The sequence below is a fragment of the Acanthochromis polyacanthus genome, chromosome 8, assembly GCF_021347895.1.
Source record: "Acanthochromis polyacanthus isolate Apoly-LR-REF ecotype Palm Island chromosome 8, KAUST_Apoly_ChrSc, whole genome shotgun sequence".
Taxonomy (NCBI): Eukaryota; Metazoa; Chordata; class Actinopteri; family Pomacentridae; genus Acanthochromis; species Acanthochromis polyacanthus.
In genome coordinates, this window is record NC_067120.1 from 13290932 (window position 1) to 13312849 (window position 21918).

The following is a 21918-nucleotide window of genomic DNA, read 5'->3' on the forward strand; positions in this document are numbered from 1 at the left end:
TGTGGATTGTTTACTGATTTCAAGACATGTTTTGGACAAAATATTTTACTGGCTTGTTTTGTCTGGATGTCCAAGGTTGGATTATGGCCGTTTTTTGGGGAATATTTTCATCTGTAACTAGTTATGAGCCTTCAAAGGTGAGTTGTGCTGTTTACGTTATTTGTTGTTTGTTGGAGAAATGTTTATATTACCCGCTGTGGTAATCACATCTGAAAGTGGTTTATACCAGCGGATTCATGAGAATCTAAGCTTTCCATGGGTGTATAGTGTTTGTATAATCACGTTTGCAGCTTCAGATATTTAAGGAAATGTTTATGCAGATCTCAAAGCGTCCCGCGGGCGGGCCGGTGAAGCGCAACGGGTGTTAACTTATTTGGCTTCATACTGTCAGAAGCTAATATTTTGAGACACACGACACACTGCGGCCTCTTCATTACCCACAGTTGTACTTGTGAAGCCAAGGGCGAGATATGCTTCATCATACTTTCTTGCCTTTGTTTTACTTGTGAGGTTTGGTGTAGATTCATTTGCTTTGCGTTTACCTGGCCGTCCTCCTGTCACAAACTTCTCCATGCTCTGCTAGCTTGCGCTGCAGCATACATCATTTGTGTATGTTTAGCCTAGCCAGGCAGGGTTGCCAGGTCCGCGTTTTTCCAGCAAAATTTCAAATGTTGCTTGATTTAGTTTGGTTGACTGGGTTGACCTCTATTGCATGCAAATTGTATCACTAATATATGTAAATACACATCCACGATTGAAGTGACATCATTTATTTCTACTTAAACAATACCAAACTCCAGATCAGTACATATGTGCACACACACACACAGACCTGGCCATCTTGTCACCGAGCCCCCCCTGCCATAACTCCCCGCCCCCCAGTTTGGGAACCATTGCACTAGCTTCTGTTTCCCATATGATTCCATTGAAACAGGAAACATGACTCAACATAACTCTTAAATATAAGATTAGCAGGACTGTATGACCGGAAATGGATATCAAAGTTTTGCTTTTCTGTTCTACTTTGTTTCATCCCCCCACCTGAGGCCTGTTCTGTGAAGCAAGATTTGGGATAGCAAGGTAACTTCAGGTTCAATCCTGGATTTTTAGGGCGACGGTGGTGGAACATTATGCTGAACACCAAACCTGCTCTGGAGCAGAGATAACAGATCAAGATGTTAAATTTGAAAATGTCATGCTCATTAGTGGAAGATTATATCGAGCTCAGTGTGCAGGTAGCAAGAGGCTAAAGGTAAGAGTTTTCAGAGCTAAGACATTTTCATTGCTTTATATTCCTTTTTACTGGCACATAATCTGTGTTTCTTTGGTTTAGTGCAGCCGGATAATAAAAGTATATCTCTGGTATGTTAAAATTGCTTTGTCATAATATGTCCAATGTTATTATTGTTAGCAGCAGTAAGATAAGGGAAAAGGTAAAGCAAATCTTTGCTGGGGATTTAGCATTAGAAAAGCACACAAAATAGTCCAGATAATTTTGAATACAGATAAGCATGACATAAACAACAAAATTAGAGAGCTTTTCACCATTAACCTTACAAATCTAAAAAATCTTCACAAACCCACAAAACTTTACTTGAAATTCTTGCCTTCAAAAGTGAGAAAAAGTTTGAATAAAGGAAAAATATGTATAGAATTATGCACAAATAAAAAATATTGTGATTTGATTGGATTTCCCTAACCCTAAAAATAAAGTGCTGAGTTTGAACGTTTCACTCAGAATAAACATCATATAGTGAAGATCGGAAGTGTGGAATACGACAACTTTTTTGACATATTGTCCAAAAAAGTGCTATTAAAGTGAAAAGTGGGAAAAATGAATGTTTCAATACATTCAGCTGAGATGATAGTTAAGAAATATCTCTGTCTATGTGATCCAGGAAGGCGGGAATTGTCTGTGAGTTATCGTCATTCAGAGATGTGGCGCAGCAGGATTCACAGTCAAGTGAAACTTAACACTTCTTTGGTTTCTGACTTTGTGCTGCTCACTTGTGGGCTGTTTTGCTGGTAAGTCACCAACTTGTATACATAAACCTCTTCTCCTTACATGCTACAATTTTTGATGATTTTGATTGATTTAAAATGTCCATGTACCTGTGTGGGATGCTTGATCCACTGAGTTGTATTGTTCACCGTATCAATGTTTCATTTGAGACTAATTGGAAGTGCTTTCCTTTAATGACTGTAAAACATTTGAATGTAACAACAAAAAAATATGATTTTCAATAAAATCTCTCCTGAAACAAATAAGATATTGGAGGAGATGAGACATAAACTGAGTTGCATCTTTTTATTTGATCAGTTGATAAATAGTCTCTTTACAATGGCAATTGCTTTGTAAGAGGTGTAGTGATTGGTAATATATGGAAAGAAATATTTGTATCAGACAAATATTGAAGTTAAAGTGACAGCAGCAGGTGCTTTATCACAGCAGCGTGAAGCTTCTCTTCCTGCGGGCAGGCGGTGCTGCAGCTCTGGTGCAGTCCGTGTGTCCACAGCCACAGTCCTCCACATGCATGTATGTGTAGGGAATCGTATCTCCATTCAGACAGAGCAAGTCAACGGTGCGATTGCTGGATCGAGTCTCCTTACAGCAGGAGCATGTATGCTGCATAGCCGCTGCTGCCTGAGAGTACCTGAAGAAAGCAGGGGCAGGGTTCATTAGATAACTCAAAATCTGCACAAACTACATCCAAATATTTTTAGAGAATATTGGGATTCACATTCTTACATGGTGAAAGTGTTGCAAGATCCTTCACAATATGGCATATTGACTTCCTGTTCAGACTGACAGCCCTTGTGTGAAACGCGGGTTTTCATGAATGCTAACTTGCAGCCCTTTTCCTTCTCCACACCTTTCCAAGAAAAAGATGTACGGTTAGTTGTTTTCATTTCAACACCTTCTACCAAAAAGAAGTAAAAATCTCATACTTACAGACTTTACAACAGCCATTTGCTGCAGTCTGAATTGTGTTCTAAAGATAAAAAGACACAACATCAGCAGAATTAGTTTTATCTTCTGTTCACACAGACACGATAATCCACATTCATCTTCGGAAAAGGAGACTTACAGGTTGGCAGTTGCTCTGTTGGAATGGCGGGCAGACAATGTGTGAACTGATCGTTGCCAAAGTCTCACCGCTCTTAACGCAGGTGTAATGCTCACACTTATTCTCAGGTGGTGACCAGGTTTCTTTTTGCTGGAGAGCAGTGAGGTGGACGCACAGACACAAACAGCAGTAAACACAGATATTAAAACGCTGACGTGCTTTGGGCTAGAAAACAGCAACATTTGGATGCCAACAAAGACGATCCCACTTACCCCTATGAGCTGCTTAGTACCGTTAACATTGAGGATACAGTGTGTCTGTACACACCTCCCACAGCATTCATCAGAACTAGTTTCCACATATTCATATCCCTGAAAGAGAGAGGGGGATTTAAGTTAGAGGAGCCAGTTTTAAATGTTCATCCTCATACTGAACATGCTCTGAGAAACACAAGTTGTAGTTATTGCTGTTTGTGAGTGTAAGTGCGTTAAATTTTCTTACCACGTCACAAGTTTCTTTACATTGCTGAAACTCACAAGTTATTTTGAAAAGACCAGATTCTGGGTCGACCTGATTGCTACAGGTACAATCCTGACATGCATGTGCAGGAACTGAAGACCCGGGCTAGCAAAAAAAAAGATGAAATGTGTTCACACCTGTTGTTTTAGTCACAGATAACTATGTGCAGGAGAGATTATTTTATATAAAAGCTGATGTAATAACAAATCATGCAATAAATCATCCATTTCCTGTTCACCTGGTATTCGACATCTTTGTGGACACAAACTCTTTTTGGATCTAGGAATAAGTAAAACACAAGCAAAGAAAAGATAAAGTATGTGACAGAATGGTTACTGTGGCTGTTAGGTTTTTATATAAATTCAACCTCAGTTCAATCGCTCACCACATGTTTGTTCTGGACAGCATTTTCCTTCAGGAACACTGATAACTGGCTTATATCCAGTAGGACAGTTCTTGTTGCTGACTGGGCAAGTGTTGATTTGACATTCTGTGGATATGATAAAACAGTTATTGTTCAGAGCCACACCCAAAAGTCATCAGCAAGTACATATCAGAAAATATTAAAACATATGTGCACCGATGCTTCATTTCTTACGGCAAACATATGCAGAACAGCAGGGGTCCGATGGATTAGTTTGGTTGACCAGGACAAATCCTGCACCAGCGCAGTTTATTATGGGTGGTGCTTGGCACACCTTAGGCTTGCAAGTCACTGTCTTAGTGGCCTCCTCACAGATGCAGTCCTGGCATTTGTACTCAAACCTCTCATTGAACTTAAGGAATAAACCAACAAAATTACTTCATTGTCTCTTGCAAAAAACAAAGGTGACAATTTTAACTGGACAAGACAAGAAAAGAAGACTTGACTCACCTCACGAGGAACACCCTCAGGATCAAGACATCCTGTTGGAAGATGAACAGTTTGGCTGGATTTCATGAATGATACGGTACAATCAGTTCAATGGTAACACTAGAGAGTATATGCTACACTTACCACACTTTTCAACACATATTCCAGATTCTTTGTTAAACAGTTTCATTCCATCAGGACAAAAGCAGCCTTCAGTGGTGTAGTTCATAGTAGGTTCAGAGGGACTGTGAAATGAAGTAACAAAGAAAGAAGAGTTAACTTATTTATTTATGAGATTGTAAAACACAGTTAACTAGATACTATATCTGTCGCCTAGCCTAGCTACCACAATAAACAGATATTTTTGTAGCTTTCTGTCAGGATCATAGTCGCAGGAGATGCTAACTTGCAAAATGAATGCATTCAGTTTTGTAAAATCTCACTTGTCTTCGCAGGTTGGCTGCTCGGCAGGACCACAAGGTTTGTACACTTTGTTTGATGGGCAGTCACTGGCTGTTGGTGAAGAAAAGAACTCAATTGGTTCCTTTTAAAGTGCATACTGCCAACCTACTTTAGATTCTAAACAGTAGCTTAGTCAGACTGTTTAATAGTCAGGAAAAAGTCTTTTACTCCTAATTTGAATGATCCCAACATTCAACAATAAAACAATGAGGGGTTGCTTACCACATAGTGTGGTGTGGTTCCTCCAGTGGAGGCAAACTCCGGCCTGAGCACAAGCAGCAGCATAAGTCTGCAAACTTGTACACTCTACTGCTGGATTGGAAACATGGCAACTATCAAAAACACAACCTCTGTAGAAATTGTCTGGTGAGACAAAGGGGTGACACTCTGCAAAGGGACTGTGAAAGAAAAAGACAAACAAATGCATACATAACACCGTTGTGTTTACACTGCAATATGTCGATTTTGTGGAGGTAAAGGTGAACTGTTACAGTGGAGTGCATGTCTACCTGTTGTAAAGCAGGTCACATATGGAATCTGCGTTGCATGGTTCTAAGGTTGGTGGTTCAGGTACACTGGTGGGTAGTACAGGTGGAACCAAGCAGTTGGGTTGGTAAATATCCTTTGCTGGCCAGTAGTCCGCCATCACTGCACAACTTTCCACCAGCTGGCCTCCAGGCAACATGCAGTCATCAGCCTGGTTGTTGGTGCATGTTCCTGACAGCAGTCACAGAACAGATAATATTGCAGTCTTTCCTTAAACTATTAATTTACCAATGCATATACTACAAAAAGGTTCTTACCACAATGACCCTGTGTGTTGCTGCCAAAGGACTTAAACGGCAGGGTGACGCTAAAACCAGTTATTCCAAATGTAATGATCACTTGTAGGCGAGGGATCTCCAAAACCAAGTTAATGCCAGTATTCACAATTTTAACACCATATTGTGAATAGGGTAGTTTAAGAGTTATTCCATTTTTCAATGCCTATGGGGAAAAATTAAAATAAGTCTTCAAAAGGATATAAAAAGCATAATACACTACAAAAATCATTGAAATGCCATCTACACTGATGACAGGAACCTTAAACATAATCTGGTAAGTATTTCGGAACATACTATAAACTTTAAAAATGATATAAATTCAGTTTTACCTCCAACTCTGGTGCTCCAAGAAGGTTATGATTAATAAGTGTGACAACTTCTGATCCATATGATATTATTAGCGATCGTGGACAAGAAACATCTTCAGTGGGATCGCAAAAGACATTATCAATATAAATTTTCAGGTAATGTCTTGGTAAAATCTCTTCCATTAAAACATAAGTACAGTTCCCTTGATAACTGTAGTAGAATCCATCAAAAGTTATGTAATGAGGATCTCCCCAGCCTTCGCATACACCTGGAAAAAAAGCAAAAAAAAAGATGTAAACATCTAAAATGAATTTAAAAGAGATGTATACAAGTGAATAGAAATATCACACATCTACAGAATAACTCACAGTCACAAACATAATGTTGGCAGCAGTAGTACTCATCATACACAAGAACTGGTTTCTTTCCATTAGTACAAGTTATATTCTGAATGGGCGGACATTCATATGGAACTATTTCAATTGTATTATTCTCAATACACTTGGCCATGGTGCAGTTGCACAGGAAGAAGGTCTCATTTTGCTAAAAGAAAACAATAAGAAGAATAGAAAAAAAATTAAGACAATTGTGTTTGGTAAAGCAAAGGTAAGAAAGCAAGTAACTGAACAAATGAAAATCAACAGGCGTTATAGTTTCAAGTGCAACATGAAATAGCGTAAGCATAAGTCTACAAACAAGAACAGACTTACTGTGACATTCCATTCAGGACACGTAGGTGGTATGGGTGTCGGTGTGAGCGTGGATGTAGGTGTGGTTGTGGTCCTACACTCTTCAGTCGTGTTGTGGATTTCACAAACGTCGGAACATATCATAGACAGACAAATGCCTGATCCAATGTGTTCCTTATCAAGTATTACCTCCCCTTAATTTGTGGAAAAAAAGCAAAGAGAAGATGTAAAAGGTAAAGAGTGTTCTTGAAAAAGAAGACATGATATTTGTCAGCATCTTAAATACAATAGCTGATTTTAAAATTTTAGGTTTACCTGGGTTATAAACCTCGCCATTAAAAATACAGAAGCATTTTGTAGTCAAAGTTGGACTAGCTACTGCTGGAGTTGTAGATGTTGTGGTTGTGGTTGGACCTGCAGTTGTAGTAGAAGGTTGGGTAGTTGGAGTTGCAGATTTTGTGGTTGTGGTTGGAACTGCAGTTGTAGTAGGAGGTTGGGTTGTTGGAGGTGTTGATGTTGTGGTTGGACCTGGAGTTGGAGTAGGAGATTGGGTTGTTGGAGTTGTAGATGTTGTGGTTGTTGTTGGACCTGCAGTTGGAGTAGGAGGTTGGGTTGTTGGAGTTGTAAATGTTGTGGTTGTGGTTGGACCTGCAGTTGTAGTAGGAGGTTGGGTTGTTGGAGGTGTAGATGTTGTGGTTGTTGTTGGACCTGCAGTTGGAGTAGAAGGTTGGGTTGTTGGAGTTGTAGATGTTGTGGTTGTTGTTGGACCTGCAGTTGTAGTAGGAGGTTGGGTTGTTGGAGGTGTAGATGTTGTGGTTGTTGTTGGACCTGCAGTTGTAGTAGGAGGTTGGGTTGTTGGAGGTGTAGATGTTGTGGTTGTTGATGTGGTTGGACCTGCAGTTGTAGTAGGAGGTTGGGTTGTTGGAGTTGTAGATGTTGTGGTTGTGGTTGGACCTGCAGTTGTAGTAGGAGGTTGGGTTGTTGGAGTTGTAGATGTTGTGGTTGTGGTTGGACCTGCAGTTGTAGTAGGAGGTTGGGTTGTTGGAGGTGTAGATATTGTGGTTGTTGTTGGACCTGCAGTTGGAGTAGAAGGTTGGGTTGTTGGAGTTGTAGATGTTGTGGTTGTTGTTGGACCTGCAGTTGTAGTAGGAGGTTGGGTTGTTGGAGGTGTAGATGTTGTGGTTGTGGTTGGACCTGCAGTTGTAGTAGGAGGTTGGGTTGTTGGAGGTGTAGATGTTGTGGTTGTTGTTGGACCTGCAGTTGTAGTAGGAGGTTGGGTTGTTGGAGTTGTAGATGTTGTGGTTGTTGTTGGACCTGCAGTTGTAGTAGGAGGTTGGGTTGTTGGAGGTGTAGATGTTGTGGTTGTTGATGTGGTTGGACCTGCAGTTGTAGTAGGAGGTTGGGTTGTTGGAGTTGTAGATGTTGTGGTTGTGGTTGGACCTGCAGTTGTAGTAGGAGGTTGGGTTGTTGGAGGTGTAGATGTTGTGGTTGTTGTTGGACCTGCAGTTGTAGTAGGAGGTTGGGTTGTTGGAGTTGTAGATGTTGTGGTTGTTGTTGGACCTGCAGTTGTAGTAGGAGGTTGGGTTGTTGGAGGTGTAGATGTTGTGGTTGTTGATGTGGTTGGACCTGCAGTTGGAGTAGGAGGTTGGGTTGTTGGAGTTGTAGATGTTGTGGTTGTGGTTGGACCTGCAGTTGTAGTAGGAGGTTGGGTTGTTGGAGTTGTAGATGTTGTGGTTGTGGTTGGACCTGCAGTTGTAGTAGGAGGTTGGGTTGTTGGAGGTGTAGATGTTGTGGTTGTTGTTGGACCTGCAGTTGGAGTAGAAGGTTGGGTTGTTGGAGTTGTAGATGTTGTGGTTGTTGTTGGACCTGCAGTTGTAGTAGGAGGTTGGGTTGTTGGAGGTGTAGATGTTGTGGTTGTGGTTGGACCTGCAGTTGTAGTAGGAGGTTGGGTTGTTGGAGGTGTAGATGTTGTGGTTGTTGTTGGACCTGCAGTTGTAGTAGGAGGTTGGGTTGTTGGAGTTGTAGATGTTGTGGTTGTTGTTGGACCTGCAGTTGTAGTAGGAGGTTGGGTTGTTGGAGGTGTAGATGTTGTGGTTGTGGTTGGACCTGCAGTTGTAATAGGAGGTTGGGTTGTTGGAGGTGTAGATGTTGTGGTTGTTGTTGGACCTGCAGTTGTAGTAGGAGGTTGGGTTGTTGGAGGTGTAGATGTTGTGGTTGTTGATGTGGTTGGACCTGCAGTTGGAGTAGGAGGTTGGGTTGTTGGAGTTGTAGATGTTGTGGTTGTGGTTGGACCTGCAGTTGTAGTAGGAGGTTGGGTTGTTGGAGTTGTAGATGTTGTGGTTGTTGTTGGACCTGCAGTTGTAGTAGGAGGTTGGGTTGTTGGAGGTGTAGATGTTGTGGTTGTTGTTGGACCTGCAGTTGGAGTAGAAGGTTGGGTTGTTGGAGTTGTAGATGTTGTGGTTGTTGTTGGACCTGCAGTTGTAGTAGGAGGTTGGGTTGTTGGAGGTGTAGATGTTGTGGTTGTGGTTGGACCTGCAGTTGTAGTAGGAGGTTGGGTTGTTGGAGTTGTAGATGTTGTGGTTGTTGATGTGGTTGGACCTGCAGTTGTAGTAGGAGGTTGGGTTGTTGGAGGTGTAGATGTTGTGGTTGTTGTTGGACCTGCAGTTGGAGTAGGAGGTTGGGTTGTTGGAGTTGTAAATGTTGTGGTTGTGGTTGGACCTGCAGTTGTAGTAGGAGGTTGGGTTGTTGGAGGTGTAGATGTTGTGGTTGTTGTTGGACCTGCAGTTGGAGTAGAAGGTTGGGTTGTTGGAGTTGTAGATGTTGTGGTTGTTGTTGGACCTGCAGTTGTAGTAGGAGGTTGGGTTGTTGGAGGTGTAGATGTTGTGGTTGTTGTTGGACCTGCAGTTGTAGTAGGAGGTTGGGTTGTTGGAGGTGTAGATGTTGTGGTTGTTGATGTGGTTGGACCTGCAGTTGTAGTAGGAGGTTGGGTTGTTGGAGTTGTAGATGTTGTGGTTGTGGTTGGACCTGCAGTTGTAGTAGGAGGTTGGGTTGTTGGAGGTGTAGATGTTGTGGTTGTTGTTGGACCTGCAGTTGTAGTAGGAGGTTGGGTTGTTGGAGTTGTAGATGTTGTGGTTGTTGTTGGACCTGCAGTTGTAGTAGGAGGTTGGGTTGTTGGAGGTGTAGATGTTGTGGTTGTTGATGTGGTTGGACCTGCAGTTGGAGTAGGAGGTTGGGTTGTTGGAGTTGTAGATGTTGTGGTTGTGGTTGGACCTGCAGTTGTAGTAGGAGGTTGGGTTGTTGGAGTTGTAGATGTTGTGGTTGTGGTTGGACCTGCAGTTGTAGTAGGAGGTTGGGTTGTTGGAGGTGTAGATATTGTGGTTGTTGTTGGACCTGCAGTTGGAGTAGAAGGTTGGGTTGTTGGAGTTGTAGATGTTGTGGTTGTTGTTGGACCTGCAGTTGTAGTAGGAGGTTGGGTTGTTGGAGGTGTAGATGTTGTGGTTGTGGTTGGACCTGCAGTTGTAGTAGGAGGTTGGGTTGTTGGAGGTGTAGATGTTGTGGTTGTTGTTGGACCTGCAGTTGTAGTAGGAGGTTGGGTTGTTGGAGTTGTAGATGTTGTGGTTGTGGTTGGACCTGCAGTTGTAGTAGGAGGTTGGGTTGTTGGAGGTGTAGATGTTGTGGTTATTGATGTGGTTGGACCTGCAGTTGTAGTAGGAGGTTGGGTTGTTGGAGTTGTAGATGTTGTGGTTGTGGTTGGAACTGCAGTTGTAGTAGGAGGTTGGGTTGTTGGAGGTGTAGATATTGTGGTTGTTGTTGGACCTGCAGTTGGAGTAGAAGGTTGGGTTGTTGGAGTTGTAGATGTTGTGGTTGTTGTTGGACCTGCAGTTGTAGTAGGAGGTTGGGTTGTTGGAGGTGTAGATGTTGTGGTTGTGGTTGGACCTGCAGTTGTAGTAGGAGGTTGGGTTGTTGGAGGTGTAGATGTTGTGGTTGTTGTTGGACCTGCAGTTGTAGTAGGAGGTTGGGTTGTTGGAGTTGTAGATGTTGTGGTTGTTGTTGGACCTGCAGTTGTAGTAGGAGGTTGGGTTGTTGGAGGTGTAGATGTTGTGGTTGTTGATGTGGTTGGACCTGCAGTTGTAGTAGGAGGTTGGGTTGTTGGAGTTGTAGATGTTGTGGTTGTGGTTGGACCTGCAGTTGTAGTAGGAGGTTGGGTTGTTGGAGGTGTAGATGTTGTGGTTGTTGTTGGACCTGCAGTTGTAGTAGGAGGTTGGGTTGTTGGAGTTGTAGATGTTGTGGTTGTTGTTGGACCTGCAGTTGTAGTAGGAGGTTGGGTTGTTGGAGGTGTAGATGTTGTGGTTGTTGATGTGGTTGGACCTGCAGTTGGAGTAGGAGGTTGGGTTGTTGGAGTTGTAGATGTTGTGGTTGTGGTTGGACCTGCAGTTGTAGTAGGAGGTTGGGTTGTTGGAGTTGTAGATGTTGTGGTTGTGGTTGGACCTGCAGTTGTAGTAGGAGGTTGGGTTGTTGGAGGTGTAGATGTTGTGGTTGTTGTTGGACCTGCAGTTGGAGTAGAAGGTTGGGTTGTTGGAGTTGTAGATGTTGTGGTTGTTGTTGGACCTGCAGTTGTAGTAGGAGGTTGGGTTGTTGGAGGTGTAGATGTTGTGGTTGTGGTTGGACCTGCAGTTGTAGTAGGAGGTTGGGTTGTTGGAGGTGTAGATGTTGTGGTTGTTGTTGGACCTGCAGTTGTAGTAGGAGGTTGGGTTGTTGGAGTTGTAGATGTTGTGGTTGTTGTTGGACCTGCAGTTGTAGTAGGAGGTTGGGTTGTTGGAGGTGTAGATGTTGTGGTTGTTGTTGGACCTGCAGTTGTAGTAGGAGGTTGGGTTGTTGGAGTTGTAGATGTTGTGGTTGTTGTTGGACCTGCAGTTGTAGTAGGAGGTTGGGTTGTTGGAGGTGTAGATGTTGTGGTTGTTGATGTGGTTGGACCTGCAGTTGGAGTAGGAGGTTGGGTTGTTGGAGTTGTAGATGTTGTGGTTGTGGTTGGACCTGCAGTTGTAGTAGGAGGTTGGGTTGTTGGAGTTGTAGATGTTGTGGTTGTTGTTGGACCTGCAGTTGTAGTAGGAGGTTGGGTTGTTGGAGGTGTAGATGTTGTGGTTGTTGTTGGACCTGCAGTTGGAGTAGAAGGTTGGGTTGTTGGAGTTGTAGATGTTGTGGTTGTTGTTGGACCTGCAGTTGTAGTAGGAGGTTGGGTTGTTGGAGGTGTAGATGTTGTGGTTGTGGTTGGACCTGCAGTTGTAGTAGGAGGTTGGGTTGTTGGAGTTGTAGATGTTGTGGATGTTGATGTGGTTGGACCTGCAGTTGTAGTAGGAGGTTGGGTTGTTGGAGGTGTAGATGTTGTGGTTGTTGTTGGACCTGCAGTTGGAGTAGAAGGTTGGGTTGTTGGAGTTGTAGATGTTGTGGTTGTTGTTGGACCTGCAGTTGTAGTAGGAGGTTGGGTTGTTGGAGGTGTAGATGTTGTGGTTGTTGATGTGGTTGGACCTGCAGTTGTAGTAGGAGGTTGGGTTGTTGGAGTTGCAGATGTTGTGGTTGTGGTTGGACCTGCAGTTGTAGTAGGAGGTTGGGTTGTTGGAGGTGTAGATGTTGTGGTTATTGATGTGGTTGGACCTGCAGTTGTAGTAGGAGGTTGGGTTGTTGGAGTTGTAGATGTTGTGGTTGTGGTTGGAACTGCAGTTGTAGTAGGAGGTTGGGTTGTTGGAGTTGTAGATGTTGTGGTTGTGGTTGGACCTGCAGTTGTAGTAGGAGGTTGGGTTGTTGGAGGTGTAGATGTTGTGGTTGTTGTTGGACCTGCAGTTGTAGTAGGAGGTTGGGTTGTTGGAGTTGTAGATGTTGTGGTTGTTGTTGGACCTGCAGTTGTAGTAGGAGGTTGGGTTGTTGGAGGTGTAGATGTTGTGGTTGTTGATGTGGTTGGACCTGCAGTTGTAGTAGGAGGTTGGGTTGTTGGAGTTGTAGATGTTGTGGTTGTTGTTGGACCTGCAGTTGTAGTAGGAGGTTGGGTTGTTGGAGGTGTAGATGTTGTGGTTGTTGTTGGACCTGCAGTTGTAGTAGGAGGTTGGGTTGTTGGAGTTGTAGATGTTGTGGTTGTTGTTGGACCTGCAGTTGGAGTAGAAGGTTGGGTTGTTGGAGTTGTAATTGTTGTGGTTGGGCCTGCTGTTGTTGTGGGAGGTTTGTGTATTGTAGTCGTAGCTGTTGTGGATTCAGGTGTTGTCCCAGATACGAGTGGTTTTGCAGTTGGTGTCGGTGTTTTTGTGGTTGGGCCTCCCGTTTTGATAGTAGTTCCAGTTGTTGGTGTTGTAATTGTTGTGGTTGGACCTGCAGTTTTAGTAGGAGGTTGGGCTGTTGGAGGTGTCGATGTTGTGGTTGTTGTTGGACCTGCAGTTGTAGTAGGAGGTTGGGTTGTTGGGGTTGTCGATGTTGTGGTTGTTGGTGGACCTGCAGTTGTAGTAGGAGGTTGGGTTGTTGGAGGTGTAGATGTTGTGGTTGTTGTTGGACCTGCAGTTGTAGTAGGAGGTTGTGTTGTTGGAGGTGTAGATGTTGTGGTTGGACTTGCAGTTGTAGTAGGAGGTTGGGTTGTTGGAGTTGTAGATGTTGTGGTTGTTGTTGGACCTGCAGTTGTAGTGGGAGGTTGGGTTGTTGGAGGTGTAGATGTTGTGGTTGTTGTTGGACCTGCAGTTGTAGTAGGAGGTTGGGTTGTTGCAGTTGTAGATGTTGTGGTTGTTGTTGGACCTGCAGTTGTAGTAGGAGGTTGGGTTGTTGGAGGTGAAGATGTTGTGGTTGTTGATGTGGTTGGACCTGCAGTTGTAGTAGGAGGTTGGGTTGTTGGAGTTGTAGATGTTGTGGTTGTGGTTGGACCTGCAGTTGTAGTAGGAGGTTGGGTTGTTGGAGGTGTAGATGTTGTGGTTGTTGTTGGACCTGCAGTTGTAGTAGGAGGTTGTGTTGTTGGAGGTGTAGATGTTGTGGTTGGACCTGCAGTTGTAGTAGGAGGTTGGGTTGTTTGAGTTGGAGATGTTGTGGTTGTTGTTGGACCTGCAGTTGTAGTAGGAGGTTGGGTTGTTGGAGTTGTAGATGTTGTGGATGTGGTTGGACCTGCAGTTGTAGTAGGAGGTTGGGTTGTTGGAGGTGTAGATGTTGTGGTTGTTGTTGGACCTACAGTTGTAGTAGGAGGTTGGGTTGTTGGAGTTGTAGATGTTGTGGTTGTTGTTGGACCTGCAGTTGTAGTAGGAGGTTGGGTTGTTGGAGGTGTAGATGTTGTGGTTGTTGATGTGGTTGGACCTGCAGTTGTAGTAGGAGGTTGGGTTGTTGGAGGTGTAGATGTTGTTGTTGTTGTTGTTGGACCTGCAGTTGTAGTAGGAGGTTGGGTTGTTGGAGGTGTAGATGTTGTGGTTGTGGTTGGACCTGCAGTTGTAGTAGGAGGTTGGGTTGTTGGAGGTGTAGATGTTGTGGTTGGACCTGCAGTTGTAGTAGGAGGATGGGTTGGTGGAATTGTAGATGTTGTGGTTGTTGTTGGACTTGCAGTTGTTGTAGGAGGTTGGGTTGTTGGAGTTGTAGATGTTGTGGTTGTTGTTGGACCTGCAGTTGTAGTAGGAGGTTGGGTTGTTGGAGCTGTAGGTGTTGTGGTTGTTGTTGGACCTGCAGTTGTAGTAGGAGGTTGGGTTGTTGGAGGTGTAGATGTTGTGGTTGTGGTTGGACCTGCAGTTGTAGTAGGAGGTTGGGCTGTTGGAGGTGTAGATGTTGTGGTTGGACCTGCAGTTGTAGTAGGAGGTTGTGTTGTTGGATTTGTAGATGTTGTGGTTGTTGTTGGACCTGCAGTTGTAGTAGGAGGTTGGGTTGTTGGTGGTGTTGATCTTGTGGTTGTGGTTGGACCTGCAGTTGTAGTAGGAGGTTGGGTTGTTGGTGGTGTTGACCTTGTGGTTGTTGTTGGACCTGCAGTTGTCGTAGGAGGTTTGGTTGCTGGAGTTGTAGATGTTGTGGTTGTTGTTGGACCTGCAGTCGTAGTAGGAGGTTGGGTTGTTGTTGGTGTTGATCTTGTGGTTGTGGTTGGACGTGTAGTTGTAGTAGGAGGTTGGGTTGTTGGAGTTGTAGATGTTGTGGTTGTTGTTGGACCTGCAGTTGTAGTAGGAGGCTGGGTTGTTGGAGGTGTAGATGTTGTGGTTGTGGTTGGACCTGCAGTTATAGTAGAAGGTTGGGTTGTTGGAGGTGTAGATGTTGTGGTTGTTGTTGGACCTGCAGTTGTCGTAGGAGGTTGGGTTGTTGGAGGTGTAGATGTTGTGGTTGTGGTTGGACCTGCAGTTATAGTAGGAGGTTGGGTTGTTGGAGTTGTAGATGTTGTGGTTGTTGTTGGACCTGCAGTTGTAGTAGGAGGTTGGGTTGTTGGAGGTGTAGATGTTGTGGTTGTTGTTGGACCTGCAGTTGTAGTAGGAGGTTGGGTTGTTGGAGTTGTCGATGTTGTGGTTGTTGTTGGACCTGCAGATGTAGTAGGAGGTTGGGTTGTTGGAGGTGTAGATGTTGTGGTTGTTGTTGGACCTGCAGTTGTAGTAGGAGGTTGGGTTGTTGGTGGTGTTGATCTTGTGGTTGTGGTTGGACCTGCAGTTGTAGTAGGAGGTTGGGTTGTTGGAGTTGGAGATGTTGTGGTTGGACCTGCAGTTGTAGTAGGAGGTTGGGTTGTTGGAGTTGTCGATGTTGTGGTTGTTGTTGGACCTGCAGTTGCAGTCGGAGGTTGGGTTGTTGGAGTTGTAGATGTTGTGGTTGGACCTGCAGTTGTAGTAGGAGGTTGGGTTGTTGGATTTGTCGATGTTGTGGTTGTTGTTGGACCTGCAGTTGTAGTAGGAGGTTGGGTTGTTGGAGGTGTCGATGTTGTGGTTGTTGTTGGACCTGCAGTTGCAGTAGGAGGTTGGGTTGGTGGAGTTGTCGATGTTGTGGTTGTTGTTGGACCTGCAGTTGTAGTAGGAGGTTGGGTTGTTGGAGGTGTAGATGTTGTGGTTGTTTTTGGACCTGCAGTTGCAGTAGGAGGTTGGGTTGTTGGAGGTGTAGATGTTGTGGTTGTTGTTGGACCTGCAGTTGTAGTAGGAGGTTGGGTTGTTGGAGGTGTAGATGTTGTGGTTGGACCTGCAGTTGTAGTAGGAGGTTGGGTTGTTGGAGGTGTAGATGTTGTGGTTGTTGTTGGCCCTGCAGTTGTAGTAGGAGGTTGGGTTTTTGGAGTTGTAGATGTTGTGGTTGGACCTACAGTTGTGGTAGGAGGTTGGGATGTTGATGTGGTGATTGTCGTGGTTGGGGTTAAGCCTGTACTTGGAATTGTCGATCCACATATATTTACTTCACAACATACTCTGATTTTGTAGTCAAAGCACTTTCGTGGAGGTCTTGACTGGTCCTCTGCTTTACATATCAATCCATAATTCACATCACAAGTAACAGTTTGGCCAGTTTGAGTTATATAGTCATTGAAGTCCATGTCCGGGACATGAACAGCTCGACAATCAATGATCCAGCGTTTGTCACATATTTGTAGACCACTGTTTGTGATATTCTCATATGTTTCCCAGTCACTGTGATCTGTACTTGGATCATGCACATTATACCAGTCTGACCACTCACACGTGATACAAGGATTAGTTGTGGTTGGTGCTGCAGTTGTAGTAGGAGGTTGGGTTGTTGGAGTTGTAGATGTTGTGGTTGTTGTTGGACCTGCAGTTGTAGTAGGAGGTTGGGTTGTTGGAGGTGTAGATGTTGTGGTTGTGGTTGGACCTGCAGTTGTAGTAGGAGGTTGGGTTGTTGGAGTTGTAGATGTTGTGGTTGTTGTTGGACCTGCAGTTGTAGTAGGAGGTTGGGTTGTTGGAGGTGTAGATGTTGTGGTTGTGGTTGGACCTGCAGTTGGAGTAGGAGGTTGGGTTGTTGAAGGTGTAGATGTTGTGGTTGGACCTGCAGTTGTAGTAGGAGGATGGGTTGGTGGAATTGTAGATGTTGTGGTTGTTGTTGGACCTGCAGTTGTAGTAGGAGGTTGGGTTGTTGGAGGTGTAGATGTAGTGGTTGTTGTTGGACCTGCAGTTGTAGAAGGAGGTTGGGTTGTTGGAGCTGTAGATGTTGTGGTTGTTGTTGGACCTGCAGTTGTAGTAGGAAGTTGGGTTGTTGGAGGTGTAGATGTTGTGGTTGTGGTTGGACCTGCAGTTGTAGTAGGAGGTTGGGCTGTTGGAGGTGTAGATGTTGTGGTTGGACCTGCAGTTGTACTCGGAGGTTGGGTTGTTGGAGTTGTAGATGTTGTGGTTGTTGTTGGACCTGCAGATGTAGTAGGAGGTTGGGTTGTTGGAGGTGTATATGTTGTGGTTGTTGTTGGACCTGCAGTTGTAGTAGGAGGTTGGGTTGTTGGAGGTGTAGATGTTGTGGTTGTTGTTGGACCTGCAGTTGTAGTAGGAGGTTGGGTTGTTGGAGGTGTAGATGTTGTGGTTGGACCTGCAGTTGTAGTAGGAGGTTGGGTTGTTTTAGTTGTAGATGTTGTGGTTGTTGTTGGACCTGCAGTTGTAGTAGGAGGTTTGGTTGTAGCTGTTGTGGTTTCAACTGGAGTTGGAGTGGAAGATTGGGTTGTTGGAGTTGTAGATGTTGTGGTTGGACCTGCAGTTGTAGTCGGAGGTTGGGTTGTTGGAGATGTAGATGTTGCGGTTGTGGTTGAACCTGCAGTTGGAGTAGGTGGTTTGGTTGTAATTGCTGTGGTTGTGGTTGGAACTCGAGTTGTAGTCGGAGGTTGGGTGGTTGGAATTGTAGTTGTTGCAGTTGGTCCTGCAGTTGTCGTAGGAGACTGGGTTCTTGGGGTTGAAATTGCTGTAGTCGTCGTTGGGCCTGAAGTTGTCGTTGGGGTTGTAATAGGGCACGGTTCCTTTCCATCTACCACTGTTGCATTAATGCAGATTGCATAGTAACACATTCCCAAATTGTCGGTCACATTGTAAATAACTTCATTTTCTTCATATACAGTTCCGTTGTAAATGCAGGGACATATGTCCACACATGTCTGGTTCTTCTCATTAAATATAGGTTTATCTTCTGGGCATACAGGGTAACAGCCTGTAAATGTCACATCAGAAAACATTATATTATATTTTTTGACTGGCAAAATTGTCTGATGTAATGTGAGACAGCGGGTCCTAGGTAACCTCTTACCTTCTAGGTTGGGTATTGGATTGCTACAAATTCCTTGTGGATTCAAACATGTCTTGTAGCAAGGAGTGTGACAAGGGTTGTAGTGCCACTTGCAGTCGTCTGGGCTGTTGTAGTAATCACAAAAGACAGCTACAAAGAATTGATACAAGCTATGTTATAGTTTTTGGAAATATTGATTTAAATAGGTAAATTTCCCTTTATAATTTCTATTCTAATACCTCACCTTCACACAGTAAATCTTTTTTATACCCAAGGACTGAACATTTTAGCAATGCTATTTTTGGGAATTTATAACTTACTCCACAGTAAAGAAAACAATAACAGCAATACAAGAAAATGAAGAGTATACAACTAAAAGATCATAACAATGACACATTTTCAGCATTGTGTTTGATTTATTTGCTCTTAAATTGAGTATATAAAAGACAAATGGCGTTATATGCACAAACACATGCACTGATGCACACAAACTCTATAACATATACATATAAATACTATATGTAACACAAATGAACCAGTTAGAATATAGGATGTTGTGTGTCAAGCACGGAATAGTGAACCATAGTTAAATGCACCCAATTAAGAAAGCGGTAAGGCCCTTTTGTTTTTTCTTCATTTTTTAAAGTTGTAGATTTATTTTTTAATGAGTTGCCCATACGCAATTACCCCCCATGACAAAATGAGCATATTGAAAATTTCTTAAAAATCAAATATCTGAAATCTCTCATTCATAAAACTCGTCAGAAAATCTGCCATGGCGCTCTGTACTGTGGTCAGGTGCACAGGGTTGCTTTAATCCTATACATGTGACAAGAACTTGACTGGAAAACACCCATGACAAACTCAGTGGAGTTTAGAAAGACACACACTTGTCCAGAAGATCTCACTGTTATACATGTCAGGACAAGAAGCAAGCACAAAGTCCAGGAATTCTCTGTAGACCTACACTGTAAAACTGTGGCGAGGCATAGATCAGAACAAGAGTATAAAATCACATCTAAAACTAAGTTTTGTCTGGTGCACAGTGGCCTCAACAACTGTGAAATGGAAGAAGTTTGCAACCACCAGGACTTCTTCTAGAACAGCGCTCGATTTAAGGCCGAGAGGTCCGGTCGCCCAAATGACATTTTTTGGGCCACCAACATACGTCAATTTAGACATTTTTAGGAGCCAAAATCAACTTTTAGTGGCCAAAAAAATTAATCCTAATTTTTTTGGGGGGGAGGGGGGAATCCAGTTCCTCCTCCACGTCACTTGTTAGCTGGAGCCGCCGAGCTATCACTGGTCGCTGGGCAAAGTGTGCCTTAAAACCCCCAACGGCCGTGAAAAATCACCCACAAATGAGCAGCGCATTGTCCGGAGCTCCTAGCGGGCGACTGGGACGTTGACAGCCGGAACAGGTGCGGTTTGTCCCGGGCAGATGAGCGGCGAGGAGCAGCAAGTGTTAGCCAAGCAGCTAGCGGGGGATAACTAGCCAGCCGGGGAGTCTGAGCAGTCTGTGACCGGGGAGAGCAGCCGGCGGACCCGGCAAGTTAAAAATGACAGCTCCGGTGGCTTGGTGCTTTCCGTTCGCAGTGCTCAGGCTCAGGCTCAGTTGGTGCTGTCCTCCGGATGCCGCCACCACATTCTGGGCTGGTTCTGGATCCAACGGAGTTCACGAGATGTTAACGACGTTAACATCAGCGACAATAAAGTGTTCAAATTTGAAATTAAATCGGCGGAAATCCGCGGATCCGCGGAAAATTGCCATCCCTGAAAGTTGGATTTGGAGGTCAGTAGCCCAAATCAAAATATTTGGGCCACAAACCAGCGTGTTTTTTGTCATTTTTGGTCGCCAAAATCGGTTTTTAGTTGCAAATGGCGACCTGGCGACCGTCTAAATCGAGCGCTGTAGAATTAGCCATGCAGTCAAACTGGGTAACTAAGAAAGTAGGTCCTTGGCCAGGAATCCAACTGTCACTGTAACATTTCAGAACTTAAGAAATTATCTCAGAAGATGGGGGATAATTTAATCTGATGTTCTTGTCCTGTTCTTTGTTGATGCTGCTCTTTGTGCCTTTAGTTGCCTCTTGGGGATAAATAAAGTGTTTGAACTGAATTGAAAACTCCTATAAAGACAACCAACTTTGTTTAAAGACACATAGCAGCCCACCTGAAGTTTACAAACAGCAATTTGAAAACCCTGAGTTCAGAGAGAAACGATTCTCTGATTTCAGGCGTCAAATGTTGAACTCTCTGAGCATAACTCTGTTGAAGAGCAGTGCTTATCATCTGCTCATACCATCCCTACACTAAAGCGTGGTGGCAGCATCGTGCTATGAGGTCACTTCTCAGAAAATAAACGTAGCAACCACAGAGAAGCTCTTGAAGAAAACCCCTCCCTAGACTGCAGTGACCTGAGATTGGACAATGGTTCAGCTATGAGCCTAACAATTATCCAAAGTATACAACCAAGGCAAGACTTGAAAGGCTTCACACAAATTTACAACTGTCCTTCAGTGGCCTAACCAAAAGTCCAGACTCAAAACCCACAGAACATCGGGATATCGGGAACCACAAACAATGTCTTCATTCAGATGAGGTTGAAAAATTAAACATAGTTTACTTACGACAGATGTCTGGAGTTCTCCATGCAACACAAACACCGGCCTCATTACAAGCTTGAGCGTAAGCTGCAACAGCTGTGCAGAAACACTCGCAGTCTCCTCCAGAGTCACAGGCACACGAGTCTTTCACGCAGTTGTCATGAAATGGACGGGGATCAACCTGTTAAATCATTCACAGTGGTTGATTAAAGATTTTCAAAAATGGGTTTAATATTTTCAGTTACAGTACAAACAACTCATTACCTGGTTGTGGCAGTCTTTGAATGTTTGTCCAGTTATAATGCTGCACTTCATTTTTGCCCAGTGATGTCGATTTGGTGTTGCTTCACAAGGATTAACATTCACTTCCACATCTGGGCAGTTGCTGGACACTTTCCAGCTGTTGGCAAATTCTAATGGATTGCTCACAACCAGCTGACCGGAGGTGGTGAAGTCATTCTGTCCATCACCATCAAAATTTCCACAGAGGCCACAAACCTCTCCCTGTACAACCACACCAAAGAGTCACTCAGGATTAGACACTTATATTACACTAACAAACTGAATATTATTTTCACTTTCGATTTTATGAATATTGAAAAAAGTGCCTCAAGAATTTCGCTGGCCCAAATCTTTATATGTGGGATAAGAAAATGATCAGCAAAAACAGCTACTGGTCAGATGAGACAAAAGTATTTCTAAAGTCTTAACATAAGAGGTTTCAGTCATCATCATCAAAACAATTGCTGTGACTCACGCTGTGCTGCGGTTCCAGTAGGATGCGAACAGTTGTTTTGCGATCCCACATCACTGCCAAACCAATGTCAGACTCTACGACCAGATACAAGCCGACCTTCCTTATTTTGTATTGAATCTCAGTGCCATTGCCTAGATCCGTCTCTTCATATTTACCCTTTGAGAGTTTGATTTCTTTTCGCTGGAATGCAAAGGAGATTTATATAGCTTGTGCTGCAATGTTAGAAACCAGTTGACTGCTATAATTATGTAAACAAAGAAAACTTAACAGATCAGTCAAAACTTAACAGTTCATGTGAGATCTTACCCCCAGGTGAATTCTGACAGTTTTGGAGCATGTGGTGCCTGTAGTTCCACATGGTACATTTTCTGTAATAACTCCAAATTTATCCTGCACTTGTTTGTTGCCACAGTTGTTCTTAAAGGAAAGAGATTCGATAAACATTTTGTGCGTTTTCTCAAGAGCAGAAATCAACAATAAAATTAAACTTCAGCTTCACCTTTACTATAATATTTCAGAATAAAACTAGAGCTTACATTAGGATAAATGTGTCATTCATTCCTGCAGGAAAGAAAAGTCATACACTTATCTGCACTTGCGATTCATATTCCTTATTATGACAATTACTCACCTTCAAGTAAATTTTTTTTCAGTAT

The 21918-nt window shown here is 43.7% G+C and overlaps 3 protein-coding genes across 3 annotated transcripts; all 3 read right to left on the bottom strand.

Moving 5' to 3' along the window:
* Positions 1-2305: 2305 nt before the first annotated feature.
* LOC110950323 (intestinal mucin-like protein) lies at positions 2306-6913 on the bottom strand. Its single transcript, XM_051951536.1, has 18 exons — positions 6746-6913; positions 6404-6578; positions 6056-6303; positions 5706-5889; positions 5412-5619; positions 5125-5300; positions 4884-4953; positions 4585-4685; positions 4462-4493; positions 4186-4363; positions 3973-4077; positions 3826-3866; positions 3570-3692; positions 3341-3439; positions 3090-3218; positions 2954-2993; positions 2750-2873; positions 2306-2654 (listed from the first exon to the last, which is right to left on the bottom strand). Exons 1-18 carry the CDS (start codon positions 6866-6868, stop codon positions 2444-2446), a joined length of 2367 nt encoding a protein of 788 aa, XP_051807496.1. The 5' UTR covers positions 6869-6913; the 3' UTR covers positions 2306-2443.
* A 182-nt stretch (positions 6914-7095) lies between these two features.
* Positions 7096-11105, bottom strand: LOC127535092 (mucin-2-like; the record flags this gene model as incomplete). The annotated part of the gene is made up of 4 exons (XM_051952079.1): positions 7096-7138; positions 7726-8104; positions 8165-9279; positions 9472-11105. Coding segments are annotated over 4 exons (3171 nt in total), but the record flags the coding sequence as incomplete, so codon positions are not given.
* Positions 11106-13148: 2043 nt separating this feature from the next.
* LOC127535093 (mucin-2) lies at positions 13149-21627 on the bottom strand (the record flags this gene model as incomplete). Its single annotated transcript, XM_051952080.1, has 8 exons — positions 21607-21627; positions 21263-21442; positions 20770-21009; positions 20530-20686; positions 17768-17824; positions 14824-16144; positions 14697-14719; positions 13149-13795 (listed from the first exon to the last, which is right to left on the bottom strand). Coding segments are annotated over exons 1-8 (2646 nt in total), but the record flags the coding sequence as incomplete, so codon positions are not given.
* Positions 21628-21918: the final 291 nt, after the last annotated feature.

Bases quoted from the DNA above. Each gene is read 5' to 3' on its own strand.
- LOC110950323 (XM_051951536.1), bottom strand. From the start codon at position 6,868: ATGATATGTTCCGACGTTTGTGAAATCCACAACACGACTGAAGAGTGT. The intron at 5,620-5,705 runs GTAAGAACCTTT...GACTGCTGTCAG, and splicing joins CAACACACAGGGTCATTGTG to GAACATGCACCAACAACCAG. The intron at 4,078-4,185 runs GTAAGAAATGAA...TCATATCCACAG, and splicing joins CTGTTCTGCATATGTTTGCC to AATGTCAAATCAACACTTGC.